A 27,972-nucleotide genomic window follows, 5' to 3' on the forward strand; every position below is an offset into this window, starting at 1 on the left:
CTTCTGCCATTCTCTCTTTTATGCAGCTATTCAAGGAGCAGAAGTCCTATCCGCTTTTGCATCTGGCCATGCTCACCATATAGGTAAAAGGAAATACCATATGGGAGAACATGAACCTGATCAACAACAGATCCTAATGAAAGAAATTCAGAGCTTATGAAAGTTATCTTTTTGGATGACAAGTCTCAGAATCTCCAGGTCAGTACAGCTACTAGCTATGTCGACTCGGGCACTTCATGATCAAGGTAAGCCAGCTAAGCTTAAAAAGCAACTTCTAAGCACTCTATTTCAGTTGAAAAAGAATGGCTGGTGTAATTTATCTAGTTCAATGGCCTTGCTGGCTAGGCAATCCTGGGTAGAAGCTGTGATCCACAAAGGTCATTTTCCAAGGTATGGAATATGCTTGTACCCAGTGAGAAATGAACTCTTTGTCAACTTCTTTTCAACTTTTCTACAATTTGTTTTCAGTTATGAATCAAGTGTTCAATAAGACACCAACTGAGCTAAGAAATGGTGGAAACACTCAAGTTTCAGAGTAGCAGAAACTATCCCAACTTACCATTTTACCCTGAGCTTAACCTATAATCAAGTCCTACTGAACTCAGTGAAACTTAATTCAGAGTAGCAATTTATGGAACTGTGTTATCAACTGCTTACATCCAAGTCTGAATTCCAGATTTTAAATATTTAAAATGTTTAGTGGTGTAAGTTCACGTCTTTTATACTTACATTCGTGCTGCTCATAGGGTGGGTAAGACAACCGCACAGAGATCAGTATGAAGAAGATAAACAAAGGCCAAGCAATCTCAAGCAACAGCTGGATCTAGAACAAAGAATGCAAGAGAAGCAACAAAACAATGAACATCACCTGCACTCGGTATCATCAGGAAACTGAGGACAATGAGCCAAATCTTCCACAAGCATTGCCTATCTTTGCATTTGTGTGAATATAAAATCACAGCTGGACAAGTTTATAGTTGCACAGAGCTCTAGATTTCCATTTCTGGCAGCACAGAGCAGCTCACGAAACATATCTCAGTGTTAAATTAAAAAAAAAGTAGATCCCCTTTTATGGGTTATAATGAAATCTATATAATGGATTTGAAAGACCCTTTTTAAAAGGGCTTTCACCTCCACACCAGGGAAAGGAACTATAGAATCCATACTGTGGAGTGCACAGAGGGCTGTGGGCACACCTTCCCCACAAAATTGGGCATGTCTGAAGTGTGGAAACTGGGCACATTTCAAATGCACGCACGACACTTCTTAAACACACTTAGGTCAGATGGGAAAGCACATATAATATGAAACATGTACAAATGTATGCATATTTGAATAAAAGCAAAAGGATAGATTCTGAATAAAAGGATAGATTCTGTCCTTCCCAAAGCCAACAGCAAGAGAACATGGCACCAGGGCAGGAAAGAGACAAAGTCCACAGATGCAAACTTTGTAGATCTGCATATCCCTACTGCACAGATACAGTGATTGGTCCACCACATAATCTTTCTAGATGCTCTGGAGAAAAATTACGTAACAGCCTATGCAAAGCATAGAAACTATAATCTAGGAAACTGTATCAGGGAATGTACCAGCTTTGAATAAGACAGGTATGGTCCTTTTCTTTGTGAAAATGCAAGAACACCATGTTGCAAAACCCCAGAGCTTAAAGATGGCACTATACCCTGACCTGGCTGCCTTCGCTCAAATGAAATGCTTCATGAACTCATTTGCAAAGCTACTGTGAAACGTATCCTGTTTCAGTCCTTATGTACTCTATCAACATGTGGACATTTAAAATTAGGTAACTGACATTTAAGGTACAGCTATGGTATAAAGGAGGGCAAGGGAAGTTACTGTACCTCAGCTAAATCTCAAGTCCCCCTTCCCCTCAAATGCTGTAGCAGTATCTAAATACTGTAGCAATATCTTAAATACTGTAGCAGTATAAAAGAGGTGAATTTACACCATTTAGCCCATATCTTGGTCTGAAGGAAGATAACACGGAAAAACAAAATAAAAAAATAAAGAAAACAAAACATTGTAGCACCTTAAAAACCAGCTGCTACATTTTAATGTGAGTTTTTGTGGGCAATCCCACTTCCTTGGGCCTTTTTCTTTTATTTTTGCTTGATATGCCAGCACAGACTAACACGGATACCTCATCTAAAACTGCAGCTATTAAAATCTTACTGAACTTAAGCAGGTCTGACTCCCAGCTACTACTTCAATGGAAGACCCTGCAGGAATCCTACACAGAACACCTTAGCCTCTGTGGCAAAATGGGGAGGGTATAACTGTAGCAAATGCACGAGTTAAATGATTTTCATGTGATGATCCACCACTCTTTGTCCCCATTCAGTGTTACCAGTGGCACTAAACCACAAGCCACATTGCGACAGCTAGCAATTTTCTGGCGTTTCAAGGCCAAAGTCTGTGACCTCGGGGCAGGGCCCTGTGATGTCGCATGAGGTGGCCTCTTTAGCAGCAACTGCAAAATGGTCTATGTATAATAGACAAGGTAAAGACCCAGTGAAGCTGTGAATTCAGCAATAGCGGCATCTGTCAGGGGTGCTTCTGAGAAATGTCCAAATCTCAGGTCCTCAGGACATGTCAATGAACCACAGAATCCCACACTCTGAGAGTTTAGGTCCAAAGCCTGCAACTTCATGGACCCTTCTTTCCACCTCTCTCCTATAATCACTTTTATTGTGTGTGCCACTGGGCAAGAGTTTTTTAAAAACTTTTTTTACTCAAGGCTGAATAGTTGTGTGTCCCTGAGTACAACTGAGGCCCTCCAGGGCTTTGATGAAGGCAGGACTCCATGAGCAATCAGGAAAAGAGGCACAATTCTGTAAAAGTGCTAAAATCCTGCTATTTTCATAATTCAGGCTTAGGTGATGAAACAGTACCACCTCTGCACAAGAGGAATGTATCAGCATGCATGGGGAAAACCCAATGTAGTTCAGTGACTAGAGTGATGAGCGGGGCCTTTCTGAGATCCATATTCAAGTCCCCATGGAGCCATGAAATTCCACGGGTCTGACCTACCTGAAAGGGTCATTATGAGCAAAGACTGGGGAGAAAGAGAAGCATGTACAGCACTTTGAAGCCACTACAGGAAAGGTGGGATATAAAGGTAACAAGTGATAAAAAACAAAAACAAAATGGTGATAAATTTAAGAACTCTGAATACTGGAGGAAGCATGAAACAATTTAATGAATACTGTGCCCACAGTCAATTACTATTCTATTATCTCTGAGTGATGAGAAAATCACAAATTGGGGGGGGGGGAGAGGGAGGAACTGATTGGCTTAAATCCAGAAGAGCAAGTATTCTGTGTAGCAACTTTCTGTTGCAGATTCCACTTGCTGTTATTCAACTACCACACTCCACTGTTGTAATTCAGTGTACATCATTCAGAGATTTCCATTTCAAATTGTTACTTAAGTTTTTTGCAGCTTATTGTGGGTTTGCTTGAAAGGTTCTTTGCACTATAAGAGCTCATCAAGTTAACAGCTTAGCTGGCATTTCCCTTCCATACCAGTTTTCCCAACGGCAGCAGCTGAAATAAGTATTGCAAAAGTTGGGTACAAAGCTCAGCTTGACATATGCAGCTCAAGAGTTACATTTGTGCTGCTGGAAGACATCCAGGACAAAGTATATCCTGGCTGAACCCTGTGGGCAGAAAACAATCACAAGGGCTGAGCAAACATGCACACACTCATCTTATTCACCATCTTTTCTTGTTCATTTATCTACCCGAGAACAACCCGCTATCTAAGATGATGATGCAATCTCCTTCAAGGATAGGCACAATATTAACTTCAACCCACAAGCTGATATCCCTGCCATCAATTGGGCTTGATGTCACTGCCATCCTGGCTGCTCCATCACTACAAATCTTCATGAAATGTGGTGGCTCATCAGAACCACCTTTGTTTGGGCATAATGCATGGGTAACATCTGCGCCCACCTGTTTACAGATCCCGTGCCCCTGATCTAGACCATGACGGCACCAATGTTTTTTTAGCATTGCATCTGCTCAAACAGAAGTTCCAACACTGCATGTGTGCGAAAGAACGGAGGAGACACAAGTTTCCTTCCACCATGTTTGAATCCCAGCACTAAGAAATGAAGACCAGGAGGTGACCAGGCAGGGGAAAGGGCATTTACACAATGATGGTTGAGTGTGTTTGGTCAATTTCATCAGAACTTGGAGAAGTTACTGTTTTGCGTTACAGCTACAAGAATCCTCTCACCACCATGGCCTTCAGATCTTGTTGGACTCTCATGAGACCCAAGCCAATATCGCCACTGCTAAAAGATAATGGGTGTTGAGATCCAGTATCACTTGGAGAGCCATAAGCTGCTCACACTTCTTGCATACTTATCTATGGTTGTCTACACGAGAGATTCACCCTCGCTTCCCTCTATCTGCATAAACTCAGGTAACCATGGTACCTAATCCGGAGCAGATGTCACCACCATCTTTAGCCCAGGAGCCATATTCTTTAGCTCCAAATTCTTGGGAGTGGGTGGTTAGGGGCACAGTTCACCTCCTGAAGATCTGGGCCAGATCAGCAGGGAGGACGAGATAGAGGATCTCCCCTTGAATTTTTTTTTTATTATTTTTGGTTTAACACTCAGCCCTCCAAGAGCTGCGGAGAACTCTAAGAACCTTCTTACTGTATAGTGACATTTCAGTTGATTTTAATCCAAGTATTGCACGTGTATAGATCATAGAATTTTTCTTAACTACCAGCAGAGCTTTATTTTCTAAGATGCAGCTGACTTGGGATTTTTGTCTTGTCAGGTACTTCTCTGTGGTAAAATTCCTAAAGTTCTGTCATGTTTTTTTTAAGTTTGTACAAGACTGCTTACCCCCTGCGTTTGCCACACTCTGTACAAATCCTACTCCATTTTCCTCATTTGAGCCACAATTGTGTATTTATTTTGCCAAAGAAGAAGAAGAAGGAGGAGGAGGAGGAGGAGGAGGAGGCTAATAGTTTAAGAAGGCTCTTATATCTGAAAGGATTTTTATCTGCTGATTGGCTAAATAGCTGAGCGGTGTACGTAGGTATCTGGCTGTGGAGCCAGAGGTTTGGAATTCGATTCCCCACTGTGCCTTCTGAAAGTAGAGCGAGCCTGTATAGCCTTAGGCAAGTTACACAGTCTCAAGGTGCCTCCAGAAGAAGAGAAACCGTTTCTGACTATTCTCTACCTTGAAAAGCCTGAAAAGGGTCGCCATAAGTAAGAAGTGACTTGGTGGCAGCAGCGGCAGCAGATGAGGATGAGGATTAAAAATGCCAGGCACAGACAATCAAAATTATAAAAACATTGGCTGGTATTACCTAAAAAGATACAAGTTTTAACCAAAAACCTAAGTATGTTAAATATCAACGTAGTATATATGCTGTTCTTAATATTGCCCATTTTTTGTATGGTGTTGTTTCTGAGATCTGCAACTGCTTATAATAATGTGTCAAATTTCTTGACACTGTTACCAAAGCCCCAATGACTACAGGGACCACTGAAGTGTGTTTCATGCATAAGCAAGATGTTTCAATTGCCAGGTATTGTGTTGGTTTTTCCTATTCTTTATTTTCAACTCTGGCATCTCCTGGAATTGCAATGTCAATGGACTGGACATTTCTCCATTCTGTTACAACTGTGTCTGGTGTGTCATGTTCAAGGTGTCTATCAGGTAATATCCAACCTCCAGTAGGAACAAAATCAGAAGAGAGAAAAAATGCTATGTCAGAGGTCAAGGAGAAAAATGCTCTTGTCTAATTCATGAGCAAAAAGCAACCATATTGTCTTACCGTTTTCCTTTTCCTACAGGTGAAATTCTTCCACAGCAATAATCCCAGCTGTGTCCAGAAGTCCATCTTCCCTCTGTATACGCCCAGCAGCACCACCACAGATGGCAACAGCACACAGCAGAGACACTGTGGCTGGTCATCAACTAGAAATTAAAAAAAGGAGGAAGATTACCGACTTTAGTTAATTCGCAAGGAAAAACAAGCAATTCCAAGGATACACATTCAGCTCTCTGTTTTGTTCCACTGTATCCTTAAGAAGTAATATGTGACCCTGTCATGCACACCTCCCATAAAGTATACAGGGCACTGCCCCATGTCAGGCATACACTACCCTCAGGGGGGTCAGCACCTCATCTATGCTCACTTCCTGTGATGTCAGAAGGAAAGAGAGATGCTTTGGAAGATTTTGTGGCATCGCATCTTTCCCCTTACCAACCACAGTGGGGGCACCATGTGCTATTGGATACAGGTGCCATGGAATGAGCCATGTGCTGGGTTGATTTGCTAAAGATGATGGCAGGAGAACTAGTGCTAGAAGGCCACATGTTTCTCACCTCTGTCTATGAGCAATGTACAGGCTGTTTACTGCTCTGAAGGACAATTCAGATCATTTTAGTCCAGATTTATTGCTTATATAACATAATTCATCACCAGATTAAAAAGGCGTAATAAATAGTATATAACAACTAGAATTTTAAAATGCATCAAAATTAACTAAATATACTGTAATTAAAATAAGTAAACATAAACCAATATGAAACCAAATAATTACCCCCCATTTAAAAAAAATCATCAAATCTAGCAATTCAAACCTAAAGTTAAAACTTAATCACACAGTTTTTTAATTTTAGTTTTTAAATGGCAGTAACCAAATATAAATTGTTATGAGGACAGCATTAATTACTGGAAACAACCAGACATCTCCAATACAGCTTAGGGGAAAAATCATGTATGAAATATATAGTGGCAAAAAACCAGGAACTCTTCTCAGTGAGTTGGAACCAAGATTCAGTCATAGTAAGAATAGACTTATTAAAACAACAGGACTTTAGTTATGGCTAATGTTAAGTCCCATTTCTTTCAGTGGATTTATTCTAAGTATGATAAATCTGGATCCAACCCAGGATCTTAAGATCCTTGTCAAAAGAAAAAAAAACCTTCTATTTTCATAAGATGGCCTATTAGTGCAGATTTTTAAACAAACCAGTAATGTACTTCTGTTGTGTAAGCGACCAGTTGAACAAATAAGAGAGAAGACCCTTGACCTCAGCTGAACTACAACAGCAGAATCATAAAATATGGTTCCTTAACTAATCTGCTCAGGAACTGTAGAGGGCATTAATGGAAAAAGAGCAAGACTGAGCCTTCTCTACAAAGTGCAAAGATAGGTTTAGCAATATGGAGATTTGGAAAGAGTGTCTGCTAGTCAACTATTTTTGCAAGAACAGAGTACTGTATGTCCAAGTACCAATCATTACATGCATTTTTATACCGCATCTCTCTTTGGCATTTCTAATTCTTTGTAGAGATATTTGAAGTAATGGTTTGGAACTGGAAATCCTTGTTGCTAGGATGTTAGTTGCCAGAAACTGCTAAAATGATGCTATCCCCACTTTAAAGGATTGGTTTCACTAGGTGTGGAAATTTGTAGACATGACCAAGGAGGTTTTGCAGAGCCACCCCAAGGACAGCAGGTTTCTCCCTCTACTGACTTGTTGTCCTCCAATGCATAGGAGGGTGAAGGGTGGTTGGTTGGAATAGAACTCTCTCCTCCACCTGGGGTAAAAACACCCACTTAAATAACAACTCCAAAGTCTTTGCTTTGCTCTCCATTGCTGGCTCAACACGGTGAAGACTAGCAACTGCTCTCCACTGCATTAGGAAAAGAGTTTTCCCCATCTTTGCTACCTCCCAGGTTGTTGTTGTTGAAGTAATGAATACACACATTCAGTTAAAAATGGCCACCTGAATGGACCACCATTTACAGATTTACTGAAAGCACCATAAAGGGGGGGAGGGAAGAAATCGACATGAAAGGGCCCATCTCATATAACATCGGGAGTTGCACTCAAAAGTTACCTTAACTTTTAAAAGGGGGCTGTGATTCCTTGCTGGTGTACTGCAGATCTGTTGACTTACAATCCCAGTGGCCAGAGATCTTAGGAATAATGGGCTTGTAGTTTTCACACATCTGGAGAAGGCCAGGTTGGGAAAGTTGCCCCAAAGCTCTATTGCTTGCTCATTTTAGGAACTCTGACTCAATAGTAGCCCTACTCAGTAGCGATGAAAACGTCTGAATAAAAACATGAAGAGTGGGAATACACTAGCCCCTAACCTCCACTTCTGTCACTCTGTAAGAGTAGGGGGTCCCATTCAAAGAGCCACTGAGGTCCATAGAGGTTCTCCAAAATTCAACTTTCAGACACAGAAAGCAACAGAACTTGAGATGGTGGTGAAGAGGCTACCACCCTCTCTTTCTTCACGTTTCCTCAGCATGCCTGAACAGAGCTAGCACTGCGTTTTAACTGAGGAAGCTGAGAAACAGAGCAAAGATCTTCTCCATGGAAATTATGTCTTCAACCACCGGGCTATGAGCCACCCCTTGGTTAGAAATTGGTTGAGAAATTCTGGCTGACCATCAGCTTACCAGATGCACAATCCTGTTGCTAAATATGCCAGCTTCAGGGAAATGCAAGCTCTACAGAACAAGCGCTACATCTCCACAGTTCAGAAACTGTGGTCCTAATTTTATATATATATTTATTTATTAAATTTATACCTCACCCCTCTAGACCACGTCTACTCGGGGCGGCTAACATAGATCTTCTGGAGGGAGGGTTGTTCTTTCAGGGCACAAAACTGTGAGGCAGTTCCAAAGAAATAAAGGTTTTACTTCTGAGCTCCCAATAACCTAAAAACAATCCCAACTCCCCAGTTTTTTCCAACCCAGCATGTTCCAGAAGTGTAGAACAACAGTCCCATACCCCTGGATTACGGTGTGGGCAATAGGATTTGCAGGACAACAACATTTCAAAATTGGAAGAGGCAGCCCTAGACACCCTGACCACTCTGCATGTTACCATATTTTCACAGTTGTAAAATCAGGGGTGAGGGAGAGGAAATCAAATGGTGCTCTTGGAATGAGTTGCCTTATTCCTCTCCACAGTTGTACAGTACTAAGCAAACTTTCAACAGCCTTAGGGAAGAAGGAAGCTTTGGCAAACAATACAGATGTTTGCTCTCTGATGAGGAGGGGGAAATGGTGTCTGTGGCTGGAGGACCTTTCCCCTACAAAATAACTGTTTAGTTTGGGACAGGCAATCTTACAAGACTCCCTGAGAGCAAGCAGCACAGGCTTTTGCCTACACAGTATAGGTTGTAGGCAAGAGACTTCCCTAGCCCAGGAACTCCCCTTTCTTTACCCATTTCTTTACCCATGAGCCACAATGACATGGCAAACATTGTGTCCTTTGTGAAAAGGTTAAAAGAGGATTTCCAGCAAGCAGAGCCCACTTGTTTCTTTTCAAGCAAGATTCTAGCACTTATGGTTTCAGAGATGTCCAGGTTACCACAGCAGGCCTACAGGCACTTCAGTCTGAGGATTCAAACCTCGCTCATGCCTCTCAGCTCCCCTGTGACTGCACATAGGTGCAGACTGTGTGGACGTGAAAACGGCAGAACATAGTACTGTACCTCCAGTCACAAGTGTGCAACTTTTGATAGTTTGCTTATTATTAATTTGTTCTCTTGCCTTTCATTTAATATCTCTAGTGCTGAAGGCAGCTGACGTACATCACAGCAAATCCATGGACCAGCGCTACCCAGAATCCCCAGTTCCGCCGATCAGCAGTCAGGCTCCTCTGTATAATCTCAGCCTAGTTCCAAGTCACCCCTCTGCTGGCAGGACTGCATCCCAGGGCATAACATGGACAATCCCAAGGCTATGAACGATCGTGACAGTCCAGCATGTGTGCATTTCTTTGTGAAATTTGCCTTCACTCTATGCAGTACTTTGAGCAGCTTTCAACATAATAATCTGAATACAGTACACATAACCAAAGAATTCAGAGCAACATTTAAGTACAGGAGCAGCTACTTCAGAGATACGGAATTTACCGCCCTACAGAGACAGCTGCAATACAGCTCCTAGCATCCCTCACCATTGGCTATGCTGACCAGGCTTTATGGGGGTTGCAGCCCAACACCTTCCCCATCCGCCCCCCTCCCACGGACTGCACACAGTTGCTGGCTTCATTTGAGCTTCAGCCATGTATCACCCCACCCTTGGAACGGAAGGACTAAGAGACTGTCCTGTCCTCCCACCTCCTAATGTGATCGTCTGCAGGGCAGATCCAGAGCATTCTGCTATGCAAACGTCAACTTGTCCTGCTGCTTCTGATGTGTTGTCCTTGCTCAGAGAACAGATAAAAAGATCCCAGTCTTTGGAGGTTGGTGGGGGAGGGGGGGAATCAGACCGGGCTCTTTCATAAGCAGGGTTCAAAGGTTGGATCCAGCTCCAATTGCAACTCCTGTCTCCTTCTCAAATGTGAGCTCTTACCAGTTTTAAAATACACAATGACATGGCAAACATTTTTAAAATGTATACAAAGAACACTCAATTGCAGCAAATGCTGGTAAACAGTCCTTGGCCTCAGGAGTGGTCATTTTTTATTTATATTTTCTTATATTCTTGGTTTATGTGGCACAACTACCGTGGTCTTAAGATTGCCCCCTGATATGTTCTACTTTTCCTGTTTAGGAAGGCCAATGGAGGTTACCTTGCCCATAGGTCTCTAAATTCCTGGAGACCACATGGATATCTCAAGAGCTGATCTGCCCACTTAAGACCGATTTTCACAGGGTTTGACGCCCACAACACCAAACTGTGTTGTTGCATGCATGTACAGACCCTCACAGGTAAAGTTGGAATTTCACAATGCTTTTCAATGGAGTCAGTCCACAGAATCAGCAACGAGTCATCAAACACTGAGTAAGCAGGTGAAATCCATGCATGTGCGAAACAACCCCACAGTGAGCTATTTCAGAGTTTGCCTGTTGTTTTCTGCAACAAAATGTTTCAATGTTATGATCTATATAGTCTCCACTACATGTACAACCTACTCTTGGAATGTCTTATTTGAATTTTCTGCAACCTTATTTTAGTATTGTTCAACATTCCGTTTTGCATCTATTTTTTTAAAAATCCATATAGTGAAGATCCTTAGGGCAGTATATACACACACTTATGTCCACCAGTCTGAAGAGACATGCATGCAACACGTACACACAGAGTACAGTGACATGCCACATTGCTTCCAGTGTAGAATGCATGGTGGCAGACATGTAGGCCTGAGGAGAGGGTGTGCTACTCATTCAGACACAGACCACAGCACTCTGTATATCCAGTCCCACTCAGTCATCAAAGTAAACACCCAGAAGCAACAACTCAGTCCCTCAACTTTTTGCTGAATGGTTCACAAATGTTTCTTTCAAAAGAACCATGAGTTGCCTATAACAGACAACCATCATAAGTATTAAATGAGTGGGTGCAGAATTTAGAGGAAATGCATAAATTTGTTTTCTGCTCTTTTTAACAAGCAAAATGTCATCTCCCTTTTTAATTTTTATTAATTGAGTTTGAGCAGCAAAATCGGGCTCAAGCTGAAAATATCTGGGACTGTGCTAAGTATTATCCATTCACAATTACACTGCTCCAGACTTATTACAGAAGCATGAAAAAGCACTCTCAAAACTATCCACACCTTTCATTGAAAGACTTCGCTCCATCATGTATCAAACCCCTGGATTTCCCTCTTCCAAACAGACTATGCACTAGATCATTTCAATTTCCATTGCATTACTTTATTACTCTGATTTGTACCAATTTCAAGGTTGCATAAGACATTTGCCCTGACTGAGCTACACAAGCACAGAACAGACATGATGCGTGTCTCCCAAGTCGGACTGGCAACCGGAAGTGCACACAAGGGCTATGCATGGAGTTTCCACACCAAAGTCAAGCCCTGAGAGGGTGAACATAAAGTCCTCCAAAAGGGACTGTCTGAAGCCCCCATTTCAGTTCTTCCTTCATAATGTGATCAGCAGGACTGTACCTTTCTTTTAGGCAGTGCCACATGTACAATCTTGCTGCTCCACGTAGACTACATTGCATCAGAATTATGAAACAAGTCAGGAAAGCTACTGAAAAGACATTCTCTTAAGAATAAATTGTCTAGCACATCACTCCTCAAAGAGTTGTGTGAAACATCATCAACCTCACACACCCAAACACACAAGAGACAAGAGAGAATACACTATCACTTCTAAATTACACATAAGATCTAAGTATTTTTCATTGATATCAATGAGCCAATTTGTTGCAAGGCATTCCATCTGGTAACCTGTCCATAATTTAAGGTAATTGTTATACCCCAAACATATGAAGACTGAAAGGCTTACCTGGGGCAGCACAGCGAATATGGACCTTCAGCACGCAAAATGGTCAACACAGTCAGCTTCTTGCTCTCAATGCAATAGGAAGCACTGCAGTCCACACCAGAGTGCTGTGTGTCAAACAGCGGTGGATGTGAGCTTTGACCCTCAAATCTTGTGGCCAAGCCATTATCAGCTGAATGCAGCTGATATACCCAGTTGCATTCTAGGGAATGCAAGAAATGGGGAAGCTGGCTTCTGTCAGCCAGATTTCTGAAGTCTCCTTACAGTTTATAATCAGATTTGAAATGAATTCATCAGCAATTGACCTTAGAGCCCCTGAGATTTTGACACAACTACAAATACTATGACTTGCACTGTATGCCTTTAAGCATTTTTAAAAGTTTTCATTCATGAAATTGCAAATGTAACAGGACTGAGGACAAATGTAACTGCCTAATATAAGATAGTAAGTGTACACATAGGGTTGTCAAGTGGTCTTCCATTTGGGTCCTAATGAGAGCAGAACAGAGAAAATGATCTTTTAAAAATAATTTGCTCATATTATGCATTATGGTGTTCAGAAAGCAATTTGCTATTATTGCCTGTTGCAGTGTTGAAAAGGTACTTTGTTGCGTTACTTGTTGGACTGCTCATCAATTGCCCTCTATTTAGTAGGGGGATAATGAGATTTTGAACATGGAGAAGCTTGGAGCTCAGAATATGTCTACAAGGCTCTATCTGGGACTTGACATATGTAAAAGATGCTTACACTGTACAGTACAAAAGATAGACAGACCTAAGAGATATACTTGTGATACTCCCTTTATATCATGCCTTGAGGCCTTTATTGCACACAACCAGAGGATACACAGTTCTACAATGTGTACTTATCAAAAATACTGCATCACATGGTATAACTTTATCCCCTACACAAGTACCAACAGCCATCTATCAATCTCCACTCAAGCTGCTCTCCAAAGTCATAAAGTATTTCCTAATTAGTTTCCTTTAGATGTTTCATTAAGTCTAGGAACTTCAAAATTCCACACATGCACTCCACTGTTGAGACTTTCTGATCCAGTACACAAAGAATTAAATAAAATGATTCAGTGACTGAAATCCAGGAGTAATACACAACCAGAGAAGACCCATTGAATCAGTGGAGATTTGGTGAGTCATGTCCTCCGTAAGTTCCACTGATTCCATAAGAATCACACACAGAGTTCTAGCTCCTGTCCTCCAAAGACGCCGGCCACAGAGACTGGTGACATGTTAGGAAGAAAAACCTCCAGAACACGGCCAAAGAGCCCGAAAAACCTACAACCACCATTGGAACCCAGCCATGAAAGCCTTCAAGAATACAATACTTTCATTCTTTCTTTATTGAATTTATTTACTGCTTTCTATCCATCCATAAAATGGTTCAGTTCAGTACTGCATCCCACCCACAGTTGAAAGCATCAAGGAAGTTTATATAGTAATGAACACAACATTTATCTAAATATGCCAATTTTTTAAAAAAACTAAAGCAATAAAATAATTACACCAGCTTGAAAATACTGTGATAAAGAAAAGCTACGTGCCAACTTGAAAACAGACTGCTAACCTCCTCTGCTTGTGTTTACCTTTCTTGATAAAGTTCACAGCTAGATATACTTTGACCAAATGCATGAGTGATTTTGTTTTTAAGAAATGTAGGTCAGCTTCCAACCCACCAACTTGTAAACCCTTTGGGGAAAAGCTCCAGTTTATAGAATTCTGAAGTCACATTTTGTTCCATGTTGTTAATTCAGAGAGTACTGTTCTTTAAGCAAAACAACAAATACAACAACTAGAGGAAAAGGGACCACGTGTGTTTTTTGCCAGTCAGATAGCATGGTGGAATTTTGTTCACTAATAGTGAAACCTGTCCTAAATTCTCCTGCTCAGTGCATCTTACTTCCTCATTGTGCCATAATCCACTCTCTCAAGTGTTGGTACCTGGCTTCAAATTCAAGATTGATGCTGACATTTTTATTAAGCAAACAGCACCAGATGATAGAAGAAGTGTCAGATTCTCTCCCCATTTCATGTAGAATCATCCCAGCAGAGGCTGCACTATCTTCCTCCTACAAATTGTCTAAGAACAACAATCCCAGGATAAGCAACATTTATTGATTCATTTGTTTTATTTGTATCCTGCCTTTCTCTACTACTTTGAAGACACTGTATACAGTGCAGCTCTCCTCTTCATCTTAGGCTCACAATAACCTTTGTGATTTAGGTCAGGCTGAGAGATTGCTATTAGCTCAAGATCTCCTAGAAAGTTTCATGACAGAGTGTTGATCCAAACCCGAATCCTTCAAGCTCCAGTCTAACCTTAACCAATACACCATACTGGCAACCTCAGGTCTGGCTACAAATTGGGAAAAATGTGAACGGATCCACTGTGAAGTTGCACCCAGGAAACGGGGGCTCCCCAGGTATGTCTGCTTTAACTGGCCACACAAGAGTCAAGAAGGGGAGGGGAGGAAACTGGTGATCCACCTTTGTTTGCAGTTTGTTAAGGTGGGTCTATTTTGACCATCCAGATTTATAGAAGGCAGAGCTACATCAGAGCTACCTTAACAAGCTGCAAAAAGCTACCTTAAGAAGTTACCAAAGCTGAGAAGAGTTACCTTAACAAACAATATCTTTCCCCACTCTCTACTGATTCCTTGCTCTCTCCAGCTGCCCTGGCACATCAGTCCTTACTCTAAGCCCTTAAAATAAATGGTTTGGAGACAAGGGATAATCTACTGAGGGGAACTGGCACCCTCGTGAGTGCCTCTTTGCTTCCTCTCTTCTCACCTTGTACTCGGAAGCTGGGAGGGTCAGCTTCTGTTTGCCCATTCAGTACTGGCTCAAGCATTCACACTGCCTGAAAACTGATGTGAATGCATTCAACTGAGAAAAAAATAGATATGGCAGAGGGGAAAAAGTACAGTTTGGAAGGAAGAACACCAAGCTGATTCACACTGACTTGTTTAACTTGTAGTCAACAGAAAATAATACGAATCCAACCATCCCAAACCTGGGGCATTTCCCAAATTATCTGTCAATGCACATGCCCCCTGAGTCTCAGAGTGGGGGGTTTCTGCACTTCAAATAATCTCCCATTCTTCTTCTGCACTCCTGGTAGAACAGGGGCAGAACACACTGCCCCAATGCATCAGCATAACAGCTAGACCAAAAATTCAAGTGCAACATGGAGGTCTATGCATTAAAAAAAAGACAATCATCAGATATTTGGGAATACTATTTTTGGAGTACAACTCATAAAATCCACCCTGAGTGGCATATCACTGGCCAAGCTGGCTAGGGTAAATTAGGAATTCTAGTCCCCAAAAATTAACTTTGCCAAACTCTGGGAATCACTAGCTTCTATAAAACCACACACACAAAAAAAATCACAGTGACATCATTTATGTTCTTATTCTTAAAAATCCTGATCCTGAAATTTCATCATGTCTTTATCAACAGGCTCGTAACATAGTGAGGATAGATCACATAGTTAGCACACTTAATTGGCTTGTAATTTCACCATAAATCTAAGGACATTATTCAAGTCAGGCTATTTATTTCACTGACCCTGCATTTTGTCCTTTTAAAACTATAAAACATCCAGATATAATTTTTGCAATACATCTACATAAAATGCTGGGCTCCTAAACATTGGCACTGAAAATAAGCTAAGCCTCACTCTGGCAGGAGACCATTAATGTTTTGGAAATGGAAAGCTATTTCACTTTCAGAAACAACAGATGACACCAATGTTTATGAAAGCTGACTTCTGAAAGAACGATGTAAGATTACTGGTAATATACGAAAATAGACTGCAAGCTTTTCCAATCAATGAAGAATAGAATACTGTAAATACCTATGATGGTGCAGCTTGAAAATAAAGGCATAACTGACTAAGTCTCTCTAAACGGTCCAAGTTGAAATATGCTCTCTCATCACATAGTCCTACCCCTACAACCAGAGTTTCAGAAAAATTTCTTTGTGGACTACAACTCCTTGAGTCTCCTAGCCATATATTCTGGCAGTTGTCATCCAAAAAAAAGGAACTTTTTGAAGCTGCCCAAGCACTGAAATGTAGCCAACTGTTAGGTGGAGAGAATTATGTACGAGCAAGTGGAAGCAATTAAAATACTTAGTTCATTGTATCCCTATCCCTTTGTCTTATTGCCAACAGTCATTTGAATTAGATCTGATTATCACAAACCAAATTTGGACACAGAACTCCCAATAAACATCATCTTAGCACTGCAGTGCTGGAAGGGACCCTATGCATCATTGAGTCCAGCCTCTGTCAAGGAGGCCCAGTGAGGCCACTGAACTCTCTGGCTCTGCAGCCAGAGACTTAAACCACTGAGCTATCCAGCAGTTTTATACAATGTGGTGGGTTGCGCTGTGGGTTGAACCGCAAAGCCTCTGGGCTGCAAGGTCGAAAGATGAGTTTGTAGCTTGTACCAGCTCCTGGCAACCTAGCAGTTCGAAAGCATGTAAGAAAAATACGAGTAGCATTTACCACCATGTGGTACCACCACGGTGGGAAGATAACAAGGTTCCATGTCAAGTTGTGACCACGGAAACTGTCTATGGACAAACGCTGGCTCTATGGCTTGGAAACAGGGATGAGCACCGGCCCCTAGTCAGACACGACTGGACTAAATGTCAAGGGGAACCTTTACCTAAATACCAAATGCTGGGGAACAACAGTGGTAGAGGGTTGTTTTCATTCTATCTTGCTGGTGGATCTTCCTTGCAATGGAACAGGGAACGCAAGGCCCACCTGCTGATACTGGACTGCAACTCTAACCAGCCCTCATCAGCACAGCCAACAGCCAGCTGCAGCCCAACAACATCTGGAGAACTACAGGGTGACACAATGTCCCGCAAAGGTCAGGGACAAACGGGACCCTGCCCACTTCTCTCTTCTGGAATCCTGGCAGAGTGTAAAGCATAGGCCATCAATCAACACTAGTAAAACATTAAAGGAGACAAGTGAAGGGAAGTGGGGTGCTTGGGAATTTTCAAACAGACTTTTGGAAAAACAAGATAAAGAAGCTTCAAAGGGTTGCTCAAGGAAAAGAGGTCTCTTTCAAAGACCACAGATGTTGTTTGCATTGCCCGAGTTCAGGGATCAATAGTAAAGAAGTAAGCCAATAGCCACTATGCAAGACACGGAATATGTATCAGGTCAGGAGGCCACTTCCATTCATTCTACAAGCAAGAAAGGGAAGGAGGGACAGTGAACAGCCCAGGAGTCAGCTGGGTTTCTGCCTCATACTGGAGCAGTCTGTGGCGTCACGCTTCCTTAACAAAGGCTCAAAGTGTAGGCCACATCATGCATTTCTGTTGCAATGCAGCTGCTGCTGAACATTGGCTTGGGTGCACTCTGGGGCTCCTCAAAATTGCATAGCAGTTACATCCATGGTAATTCATGGTACAGGGCTAAAAGGGACAAAGTCCCTGCCCTTGTTCCTTCTGAGATGAACTACTTACTTCACAGCAGTTGGAAGAGAAGTGGATTTCTCCATGAACTTGTTGCATGCCAGCTCTGTTGTAATGCAAAGAAGTGATTTGGTCTTGAACTGACCGTTTTAAAAGCATTTACTTTGCAAAAGGCCTGCTAATCAAGTGTTAAAATGGACCAGTCCATATTTGGACTCTCCTTATTAGGTGAGGTGGTTAAGGGGAGTGCCATTTTCCCACTTAAGAGACACTTTTCATTACGTACTAACTGCTTCATCTAGTTGTGCCCCAAGATCAACAGTGGCAAGAAATGCACACACCATTCTAATAGGTCTCTCTGCCTGTTCTGTTCCATGTTAAGGTTCACAAGTGTCCACACACACGACCAAACGGGATCATCCAGATGCTTTCTGCGCCTTGCATGAACAAACAGGACTGTCAATCTGGTTAAAATAGATAATTAACCCTTTCAAATAGCAGCAGAGCAGTCCAGTAACTTTAAACTGGAATGAACCGGCAGTTCTCTCTGAGAATTTGGATACATAAAGTCTCAGAAGTTTTTCATTAAGGTCTTCATGTTATATAGTTTGAATACCATGACACAGACATATTATTTATCATTCTAAAAGAACACATTCTGTACTCCATTCCACCACCCCCATTTTTTTCCAAGGGGGGGGAAATGGCTTTGGGGAAAAAACAGGGAGGAAAACTGGTCCCCCCCCCCCATTTTTCCAGTGTTTTTTCCAGGCCATCCCATCTCTAACTGGCACATTAAACCCTCACTTTTAGTGCATTCTCAAGACATTAGGAAATCTACAATCTAATAACCAAAAATTACTACTCACTGCTAGGTTACAATATACTTGTTGTCTTATTTGCTGTGAGCTACCTTGATTCCCTTATGGGGAGAAAGGCAGCAGATAGACAGACAGACAAGCCTTCTTAATCAGAGTGTCTTTCCCACTTAATTGGCTAAAACCATCTAACTGAGCAGTTTATTAATCTATCCATTAAGTCCCTTAAATGACAGAAATACTCTTTATTTTATGCAAGGTGCCAAACTAGATTGTTACTAAACTTAATTTAGATTTCTTATTTCTACAGCACTGCTCACTCTGCTGTTAGAAATGGAAACCAGAGTTTTATCAGGAAACCTCTAAACCCTGCCGTCAGCAGATCCGTCCCAGTTTGTTTTTCCGAAAGAATGTGCCCACAAACAAGCTCAAAAAGTACTCCAGTAAAAGTAAAGAAGTTTTTTTCCCCTTACCTAGTGCACTAACCGCACCCTAATAAAGTTAACAGGGCATTTAGAAAGTGGCCCTTTATTCGATTAACTTGTTTCTGTGCAGCACAACAAGGATAAAGTTTGAATAAAGTCATTCAGACTGGTGAAGAAGGAGGCCAAGAGATTGGTATTAAATCTTCTCCTTACATTTTTAAGAAGCATTTCCCCAAAAGCCAGGTCAAGGGTTACTTGAAGAAACCAGTATAAAAATAAAACCCATGCAATGTCATTTAAGTTTGGCTAAACAAAAGGGCTCTGTTTGAATTACTTCTTTAGTGCTTTTTATTTCCTTACAGAATTACATTCCTTTGTCTGGGGGGGGGGGGAAGGCAAGAGTCAGCAGTTTTGCATCACTCTATCTTGTCTCTTCTGCCACAGTCCTTGACACAGGATCATATGATTTTGTCTCAGGTGAAATATGCAAAGGGAACAGACTGTGCACATTGGTGAATCATACGTTCCATACATCAAAAAACAGGAATAAATCAGGTTTAACAGAACCATTCTTAAACTCTTTCAAATGTTTGCTTAAATTAAAACCCAAGCCTTTGCACTTGTCGTACTCTAACATAATGAAGAACATTAAGTATACTGCCCACTTTCAGTACCTATTAGATACTGTTATTGTTTCAAATTATATGCCACCCCATAGTACTTTCTCTGGGTGATTTACAATGTAACTATGTGAACAATGCTTTGTCCCCCAGCAAGCTGGGTACTCAATTTACTGACCTCTGAAGAATGGAAGGCTGAGTCAACCATGAGTCAACTACTTGGACCTGTTGGGACTGAACTCAGGTTATGAGCAGAGGCTTGGTTCCAGTACTGCAATTTAACCACTGTGCCATGGGGCTCTTGAGGAATAAATTAAATACAGATTTAGAAGGCTAATTCACATCTCACATCTTCTGTTACCCTGATTTTCTAGTTAAGATTCTGGGTCAGTCACACAACTCCTAACCCTTCTGGCCCAACTGCAGTCTTGCAACTGTGGAGACTGTAGTGTAGAAGCCTATAGTCATCCTCAATCCCTCACTTGAACCTCAGAAGTAACAAAGGAACAAGTTACTTGGAATGGATTTATTTTTGCAACAACTATGCCCAAACTAGATTACATTTTAATTGTACTGTAAGGAAGTTATAGTTATGCAGCAAAAGGATTTAAAGTAACTATTCCTAGGTTTGTTTGTTTGTTTACAGTTACAGGGTATAGCCTCACTATTCATAAACCGCCAGCTTGTAGCATTCTGGTACTGTTTTTTTAAAGAACCCATTTAGTTACTTTTTGAATAATGTGTAAGTAATAAAACAATAACCTTCAGGAAGCCTTGGAACTGTAATTACTTTTTAAAGGTAACATTCTAAGCTGTGCTTTTTCCAACTGAAAATCTACTGTGTTAGTTGCCTCTTTTTTATAACCTAGCTTTCTTCCAGTGAACTCAAGGTAATATTCTACTCCCTGCTTTAATCAAAACCACTGAGAACCCAATTTGGTCTGCCTAGCTTCACCCTCCGGCTCCTTATTCTTATAAGAGCATGGCAAAGAGAAAGAACTTATGCAGACAGAATGATGGAGATTTCCTACAAAACTTTTAGAATTTTGCATAAATAGGAGTTGCAACAAATACATTTTAGTTTAGAGAAGACCCATGTGCTTGAAGAGCATATTCATGCCCAATGCATCTCAAGTTGCAAGATTGTTTTTCAAACAAAAATGCCTCATTACCTGAGACAGCGATGTTATGAACTTTTATCAGATGAACACAGTCAATTTACTACTTGCAACAGAACTCATGAGCATCAAATGCCAAGATAGTATGAAAGAATATAGTATGTAATTCAAAAGTTCCTCCTTTGTTTCAAGTATTTCAGCTGATGAAGAGTTTAACAAATTCCTAGCAGATAGATTCTACTGACAGAAAAACTCACTACTAAAATGTAAGACCCTCAGAGTTTCATGGGAAGGATACAATTTGTAATAAACAAATCATATTCAGACTGAGTAATGGCACCCTTCCTGTTTGCCAGCTTTGGAAGACTAGTGCAGAGGAAGAACAGACAAGCTGCAAGACACACTAGCTACATGTGCTCAAACTCCCATCCACACTATCAGCTCCAATCAACCAGAGACAACACTCACATCCGCCACATTAACAATATAGATCTATCAGCAGGAGCCACCCAGTTCTTCATCCGTAGCACAGATCTGGGGAAGGCCTCACAGAACCTAGAAGACTCTGGATAACCTGGAAAGGCATAGTATAGATGAAAGTGTGTTTTCATCCAAATGGAATGGAATAGTTACATACAAAGCACTGTGTGAGAATATAACACACTGGCACTGAACATCCACATTGAGATCACTATTATGCCTACTTAAAAGCCAGGACTATAAAAAGTAAAGTTTGCAACAAGATGTCTATTGCTTAATTTACTGAAGTGTAGCGAAAGATTTGTCACAGAAGATATGAAGTGATGGGAAAAGAAAGCTAAAAAATAGGCAAGATTAATTATTTGTTTATAACTGCACTTAACAGCCTAATGTATGTTACACATGCCGGAATAAAACTATTGACTTCTGTTATATCATCTGTTACCTTGTCAAGAATACAAAAAAGGAGGAAGCTTTTAGAGGCTGATTTATTATGTTGGGTGTGCCAGACATTTTAGATTATAGAATATACAGCAAGCTTACTTGTCAACAAAACCCAAAAGAGATTACGGTATTTTAGTCCCAGGTTCAAACTCACTACAGCAGAGACAATTACTGTATACCCGATGATGCTGACCCTTAATGCCATACAAAAGGTGCAACAAAACTTCATTGTTTTGTCTGGCTGTTGGACCTTTGGAGTCTCTCCATTATATGAACAACTTTAATAACTTTCTTAAATCAACCCATTATCACAATGCAACACAAACTATTAAATCAGTTATGAGTGACAAAACTGATTTTCTTGGATATATTTCTACAAAGTGTATTCTTCAACGAGAAACTGATTCCAAGGAACCAGAAAACCATGCACGATCACAATTTCATGATAGTTTGACAAAGGTGGAGGTACCTAATCCCACCTAGATTGTGATAACTATATGTACTTTTAGTCAACAGACTCAACAGTACTGCAGTCAAGCCTCTGTCATGACCTGAGTTCAGTCCCAAGGGGTTCTAGCAGCTGGCTCAAGATGGGCTCAGCCTTCCTGCCTCCCACAGTCAATACAATGGGTAATCAGCTTACTGGGGGGACAAAGTTATTGTTTGCATAATTACAGTATGTTGTAAACCACCCAGGGAGTGTGTTTAGCACTACAGGGTGGTACAAAAGTCAAAACAACAACAGAGCAAGCAGTGCTCAATACAGGAAGGAGCAGCCGCTAGACATGCAATCTCCACACAAGCTACCTCGTTCTCCATTATATTTTAGTTAGATTAAAAACAAAATATAATCACAACCACACACAAATAGATACCCACATCATTCCCCAAAATATACACAATTTTATTAATGAAGTATTTCAAGGTCATAATAAGACTACTAATTCAATTAGTCTAATTAACTCAGGATATCCAATGGGGTGTAGTGGATTAAATGATGGACTAGGATTCAAGAAGCCTGGATTTGACTCCCCGTTCAACCATGAAAAGCTCAGCAGAAGTGCAGAACTGGTAAAACCACTCCTTCAATATCTCAATTACCTCATAAAGTTGTTATTAAGTCAGTTCTGCACTACTCATAACTTTCTCATTTTTTTACTTTTTAAATTTGCTTTTATTAAAGACATCAACATTGCCATCAGTGCAAAATCCCAAAATTTTCCAGCCCATTCTTATACTTCTGGAACTTTTGGTATTTCCTTGCATTTTCCCTATGCTAGCCTAACATCACATAACTACTTAATGTAATACACTCCTTTTGTATTCAGCGTTTGTGTCCATGTTGTTGCAAGGCTTCTCTATACATTGTGCTTCCTACTTCAGGGAAGAGAACTCAAGGAAACAAAACATGAAAGGCACACTTGTTAGAGTCTCTCATTTGGAGTTTAGGGCTGCTTTGTGTCAACACAGCTAGCAGCAGTTCAGCCTCTGACAATCAGAAACATTGTGGGGAGCACAATTCCCCCTTTGGAAAGCAATCATATCTACACCTCTTATTCTATAAAAACCTTAGAAAGTTAGTGTTTATTTAAGAATTTCTGTGTGATACAGAAGATAATACTGGTTCCAGTCCTATCTAACTAATGCAGAAATGCAGAGAGCCATGGCTGCTCCCTTACCTTTCAAGAAGTAAAGCAATATGTCTCCTGTGTTGTTCTCCAGAGAGGGTTGAAAAAGAAATGTCAGCAGCAAGAAAGCGTCATCAGCTATCCAAAGAGTAGGTTGAAATGAAATCAGCCCAAGTCAGAGCAAGTAAAAAAAAAAAGGTCTTGGAAACCAGAGGTGTCTCTACTCCACCTTCATCTTCTTCAGTCTATACTGACATGCACAGAGTTGCTCCGAACATTTTGCATACATGGATGCTACAAAAAGAGGACACTCCAATGTCACCTCGCCCTCTTCACCTCTCTGACTTGTCATGTGCAGTTTGGCGTCATCAAGTTACGAGTTTTCTTTGCCGTCTCCTGCTATATTACATGAAGGCTGGTAGGCAGTGGAAGACACATAATGAGCGAGAGGCAGGAGGGAGAAAAAATGGGAGAAAAAAAGACACAAGGCTTCGTCGACCAGTGGCAGCCACATATGTTCCATAACATCTAACTCTGGCCATAAAGTTTTTTCAGCATGTCAGTCTTTCATGAGTCTTTCTAGACTGACAGGCTGATGGAGACAAGCAGAAGATTCGGGGGGGAGGGGGCTGGGTCAAATTCTCACTGGCCAAGTTGGGTGGGGCATTCTGTATTTTTCCCAAACACGTCCAGATGCAGAATGGATTCACATGAAGCACATGACCTTGCCCTCGGTTTTGTGTCTCCTGGACAAACCATAAATACTAGGGGCCTTTTAATGTTGCTCTTAATGGTGCTGCTGAACAGACATTCGAAGGACGCCAGCACATGATTTTACAGAAGAGGTAATTCAGCTCTGTATTCATATTCCGAAAAGTGAGAACTGTAATTCTAATGTGGGACAGGAACTGCTGTTAGGTATGGGCTGACTGCAGCATCCATTTACAATATGTTGAGGAGCACATATTCCATGGGCAGATACACCTCCCAACATATCGCTTTAATTCAAAATTGCCGGGTGTCTTTTTATCTCTTAGGAACCATCATTAACATGACTTAGTTTTTACTCAATATCATTTCACCCTTTATACAATTCTGACACAAAATTCACTGCCAGCTTCCAAGGTATAGCACACTGTACTGCAGGAATGGGTCATTTTTAATGACAAGGACACATTCCTTCATGGTTGACTGGGGAGGGAACTGATGCCAGTTTTGGCCAAGGTCAGAAAAAGGGATCCCATCTCTTCTCTTTCTCTGCCACCTCTTCCTCTCTTCCACTCTTTCTCTCTGCTGTTCCTTTCTCTCTCGCATTCTCCCTAACCAACAGGCTGCTTCGGATGGGACAGCTCATTCTCACACAGAACTGATACTGTGCAAAATGATTTTCCAATCAAACCAAACGTGAGATCATGCTAGGGTCTATTTGGAGCCACCGGATCACAGCTTGTCTACCACAGGGGCCGTGGCTACCATGCTGTACGGTATTTGATCTAGAGAGACTTGAATTCAGAGCCTTGCTCGGCCACTAGGTCAGCTGCATAGCCTTGAGCCAGTTGCCATATTTCAGCTTCATCTACCTCACAGCAAGAATGTAAGGTCCTATGCCATCCTGAACAGCAGGAAAGATGGCATGACCAATAACAGCTCCTATGCATAAAATGGTATGACGATTAAAGAAACAACAGCAGAATCCACAGATGTCATGGAAAGTATTCCTAGGTATATTTCCAAGAATACTGAATTACTACAGAATTCTTTCTTATCCAGCAGACGTTTTTTCTATTAATTTAAACAGTCATTTCTCATCTTTCCTCTGAGAAGCTCAGGGTGGAGTTTGGCACATTGTTTTCCCCACTCTACTTCATCCTCACAACAGCCTTGTGAGGCAGATTTGAGTGGGAAGGTATTTACACATTGAAAGTCACCTGACAAACATGATAGTGGAATGCAAAGTGGAATTCAAGTCCTCTACTAAGATAATTCATGCACAGTCTCACACATGATGTCAAGACTGAAGAATAGAACATGTTGCACTATACATAATTCTGGAAAAAGTATGGCAAGACCTTGATCCCGGTGGTTTCTGTTTTTTACAAGCCACCCAGTTCCTGCTCAGCCTTGACTCACGAGAACAGGAAAGGAAACAATGAGTTCCACAACAGAGATAGGGACAGAACAGCAGACAATTTTATTATTAAATCATTGTTACTGTCACCATCCTCTTATGCCTTTTCTCCTCACAATAATTTTTTTCCTGAGGCCCCAGTTTTTCTGACAGCATGGACTCCATCTCAGAAATGAGGAACATTCCTCAAACAAGATAGATTTGCATACATTTTTTTGTTTTTTGCCCGGCTGATGGCTTTCATTAAGCTGTCATACATAGCCGAGGTTACTCTCGGTCATTTCTGGCAAGTTGGAGTTGCTGTCTGTGTCTTTCTTTTCCTCCTCGGCAGCTTTTCTCTTTACCTCAACAGCCCCAACTGGAGGCACCTTCTGATAAAGCAGCAGCAGAAAAAAAGAATGTGTGAGGAGAAAAACAGACCCCTTCTAATGTAGTTACTTGCAAAAATACTTATTTGTTCCTCTCTCACACACACACACAAAGAGCTGCCAAGACATTTTTCGGTCTTCTGCTGAGAAAAATGGTTAACACTCTTCACATCCCTCCAGCAACTTCAGTATAATGGTGGTGTTAAAAAAAAAGCCTCTGGAGTGTTTACTAGGGGAAAAAGGAGGAATAACAAAAGAGACAAAGAAATAATGCAGCAAAAAATAATAATAAAATTAAATATTGACAGTGCAAAGGCATTCTTCTTCCCCTAACATTTCTGTTCTTCACCAAGTGTGCCAGCTTTGTTTCCCCGTTTTCTTTGTTTTCTCTATGGGAAATCAGCCTCAGAAGTTCACCCTCTGCTCAGCATCTGCCGTTCTACATCCCCATGCAACGGTCAATTACACAACAAGAAAAGAGGGACTTACAGCTGATTTATTGCTCCCCGTGGAAGGAAATGCTCTGCTCTCTGCCGGTCCCAGGTTGTCCCCAAAATCATCAACCAGCCCTAGGAAAAACGCCCGCCTCTGCCAGTCAGTGCTGGCAATACCGGACTAGATACAGGAGCGCCCTCGGGTTCTCAGAGCGGGCTCTCCAAGAAGCCCAGCCGCCCTGCCTTCTTCTGCTACGGAGGCGTCGGGCGGAAGGCAGGAGGGGGAAAGGAAGCTGCCCTCTGCACATTCTCAGAGGTCTTCTTTCCTAGTCTGGCTTTAATTTTTTCGCACAGGCAGATTAGTAGGAAAGGGGGGGGCTCAGCTCCTGGGTCGCCTTCGATGCCAGTCGAGCGGCGGCTCTCCAAAAACACTGCCGTCGACGACCTCGGCTCAGTCAGGACATGATAAGGACATGCTCCGAGGCTGGAGTAGCGGAACGAAAGGGAAGGAAAACTTCAAGCCAATCTCAATAGGGACATTGATCTCCATAGGAAGACCATCACATAAATCCGAAATCCGTTCCTCTTACACGCACACAAACCTTCCCCACTGGGTTACACACAAGAGCCCCTTACCTCTTCGCCAGCTTGGCCAGGGGGGTCAACCTTTCTTTCCACTTCGAGCAAGAGTTCACAGAATCCCAAAGCCGAATCCAGGCAGCCCCTCCGCGGGATGGGATGAGAGGGTTGCTCGGTCCACCAGCCGCCTGTCCCTGCGCGCTCCCCCTACTGAGGAGCAAGTAAAACACCGGATTTTTTTTTTTTGAACCCGGAGCTCCTTACATAGATCCCGCCGGGGGCTGTGCAACCGAGGTTATTATCGGTCAACCGCGGCTTCCTTTCTGCCGCCGTCTGCCGCGGCTCTGTTTATGTATTTCAGGCACTCGCCGCGAGCACGTGGAGGCCGAGCCCGCCTCTAAAAAGGGCCACGGCGGCGGGCGCAGCTGGTCCAGCTTTCCGAAACCAGTCCAAGGTGCTGAGTGGGCATTTTCAGGCCAACAGGACGCGCGTGGGTTTTCTCGGCTATGCCTTGGACACTAGGCTGTGTCTGAACCAGTCGTTTTACTTCAGAATATGTCTGAAGGATATTAGTCGGATGGACACCACATCCTGGGGAATGTCCTCCCCAATTCCTCACTGCTTTTGGGCTGTGTCCCAGGGAAGTGAGTCCTCCTGTATCCAATTCAAAAGAAGTATGTACTCATTTCCCCCAGAGAGCCAGCACAATTTTCTTGGGCTGGCTCTCTCAGAGAGAACAACAAAGGTTGCCTAGTTCCCCCCCCCCCCACTTCCAACAGCAAGCTTCATAGTAATAACCAAGCCATATTATTAGGGCTCCTAAAGGAGAAAATCTCATAAACTCCTCTCCCCGGGTATAAAAATGCAATGAAAATAAAACTCTGTAAGCAACTACAGTACTGTACTTGCCCCCCTGTTGCAATACTGATAATAAGCTCCTTGGGTTGCAACAGTGGCATTAGCACAAGGGAGAGGGAGGCAAAGCGGAAGGGTATGGAACAGGATGAGGCATTGGAGGACAGAGTTGTGTGCCATATAAGCTTACCTCATATTCTCTAAGGAATTCTACTGTCCTCAGCTATGGTGGAAGATGCTTTCCTGTCTCCACATTGAAGCAAGATCCAATGGTCAGCCCAACTGACTTCTTGTTCAGAGAATGGGAAAAGAGAGACACCATGTATTCTATCATCT

The 27,972-nt window shown here is 41.9% G+C and overlaps 1 protein-coding gene across 4 annotated transcripts in view; it reads right to left on the reverse strand.

Annotated features, from left to right (window-relative positions):
- Positions 1-27,153, reverse strand: part of ABCA1 (ATP binding cassette subfamily A member 1) — a 125,077-nt gene extending 97,924 nt beyond the window's left edge. Inside the window, exons 1-4 of one of the 4 annotated variants that reach the window (XM_072991979.2) lie at positions 26,839-26,964; positions 23,324-23,687; positions 5,827-5,969; positions 730-823 (exon numbers count right to left, since the gene is read on the reverse strand). In XM_072991979.2, the coding sequence (XP_072848080.2) occupies positions 730-823; positions 5,827-5,892 (160 nt within the window). In that variant the 5' untranslated portion in view covers positions 5,893-5,969; positions 23,324-23,687; positions 26,839-26,964. Of the gene's footprint in view, positions 1-729; positions 824-5,826; positions 5,970-12,285; positions 12,393-23,323; positions 23,688-26,257; positions 26,795-26,838 lie in introns of those variants that run through there. The other 3 variants (XM_020801436.3, XM_020801440.3, XM_020801439.3) reach the window with 3 other exon arrangements.
- Between the last annotated feature and the right edge of the window lie 819 nt (positions 27,154-27,972).

Source organism: Pogona vitticeps, chromosome 2 (genome assembly GCF_051106095.1).
Source record: "Pogona vitticeps strain Pit_001003342236 chromosome 2, PviZW2.1, whole genome shotgun sequence".
Lineage (NCBI taxonomy): Eukaryota > Metazoa > Chordata > Lepidosauria > Squamata > Agamidae > Pogona > Pogona vitticeps.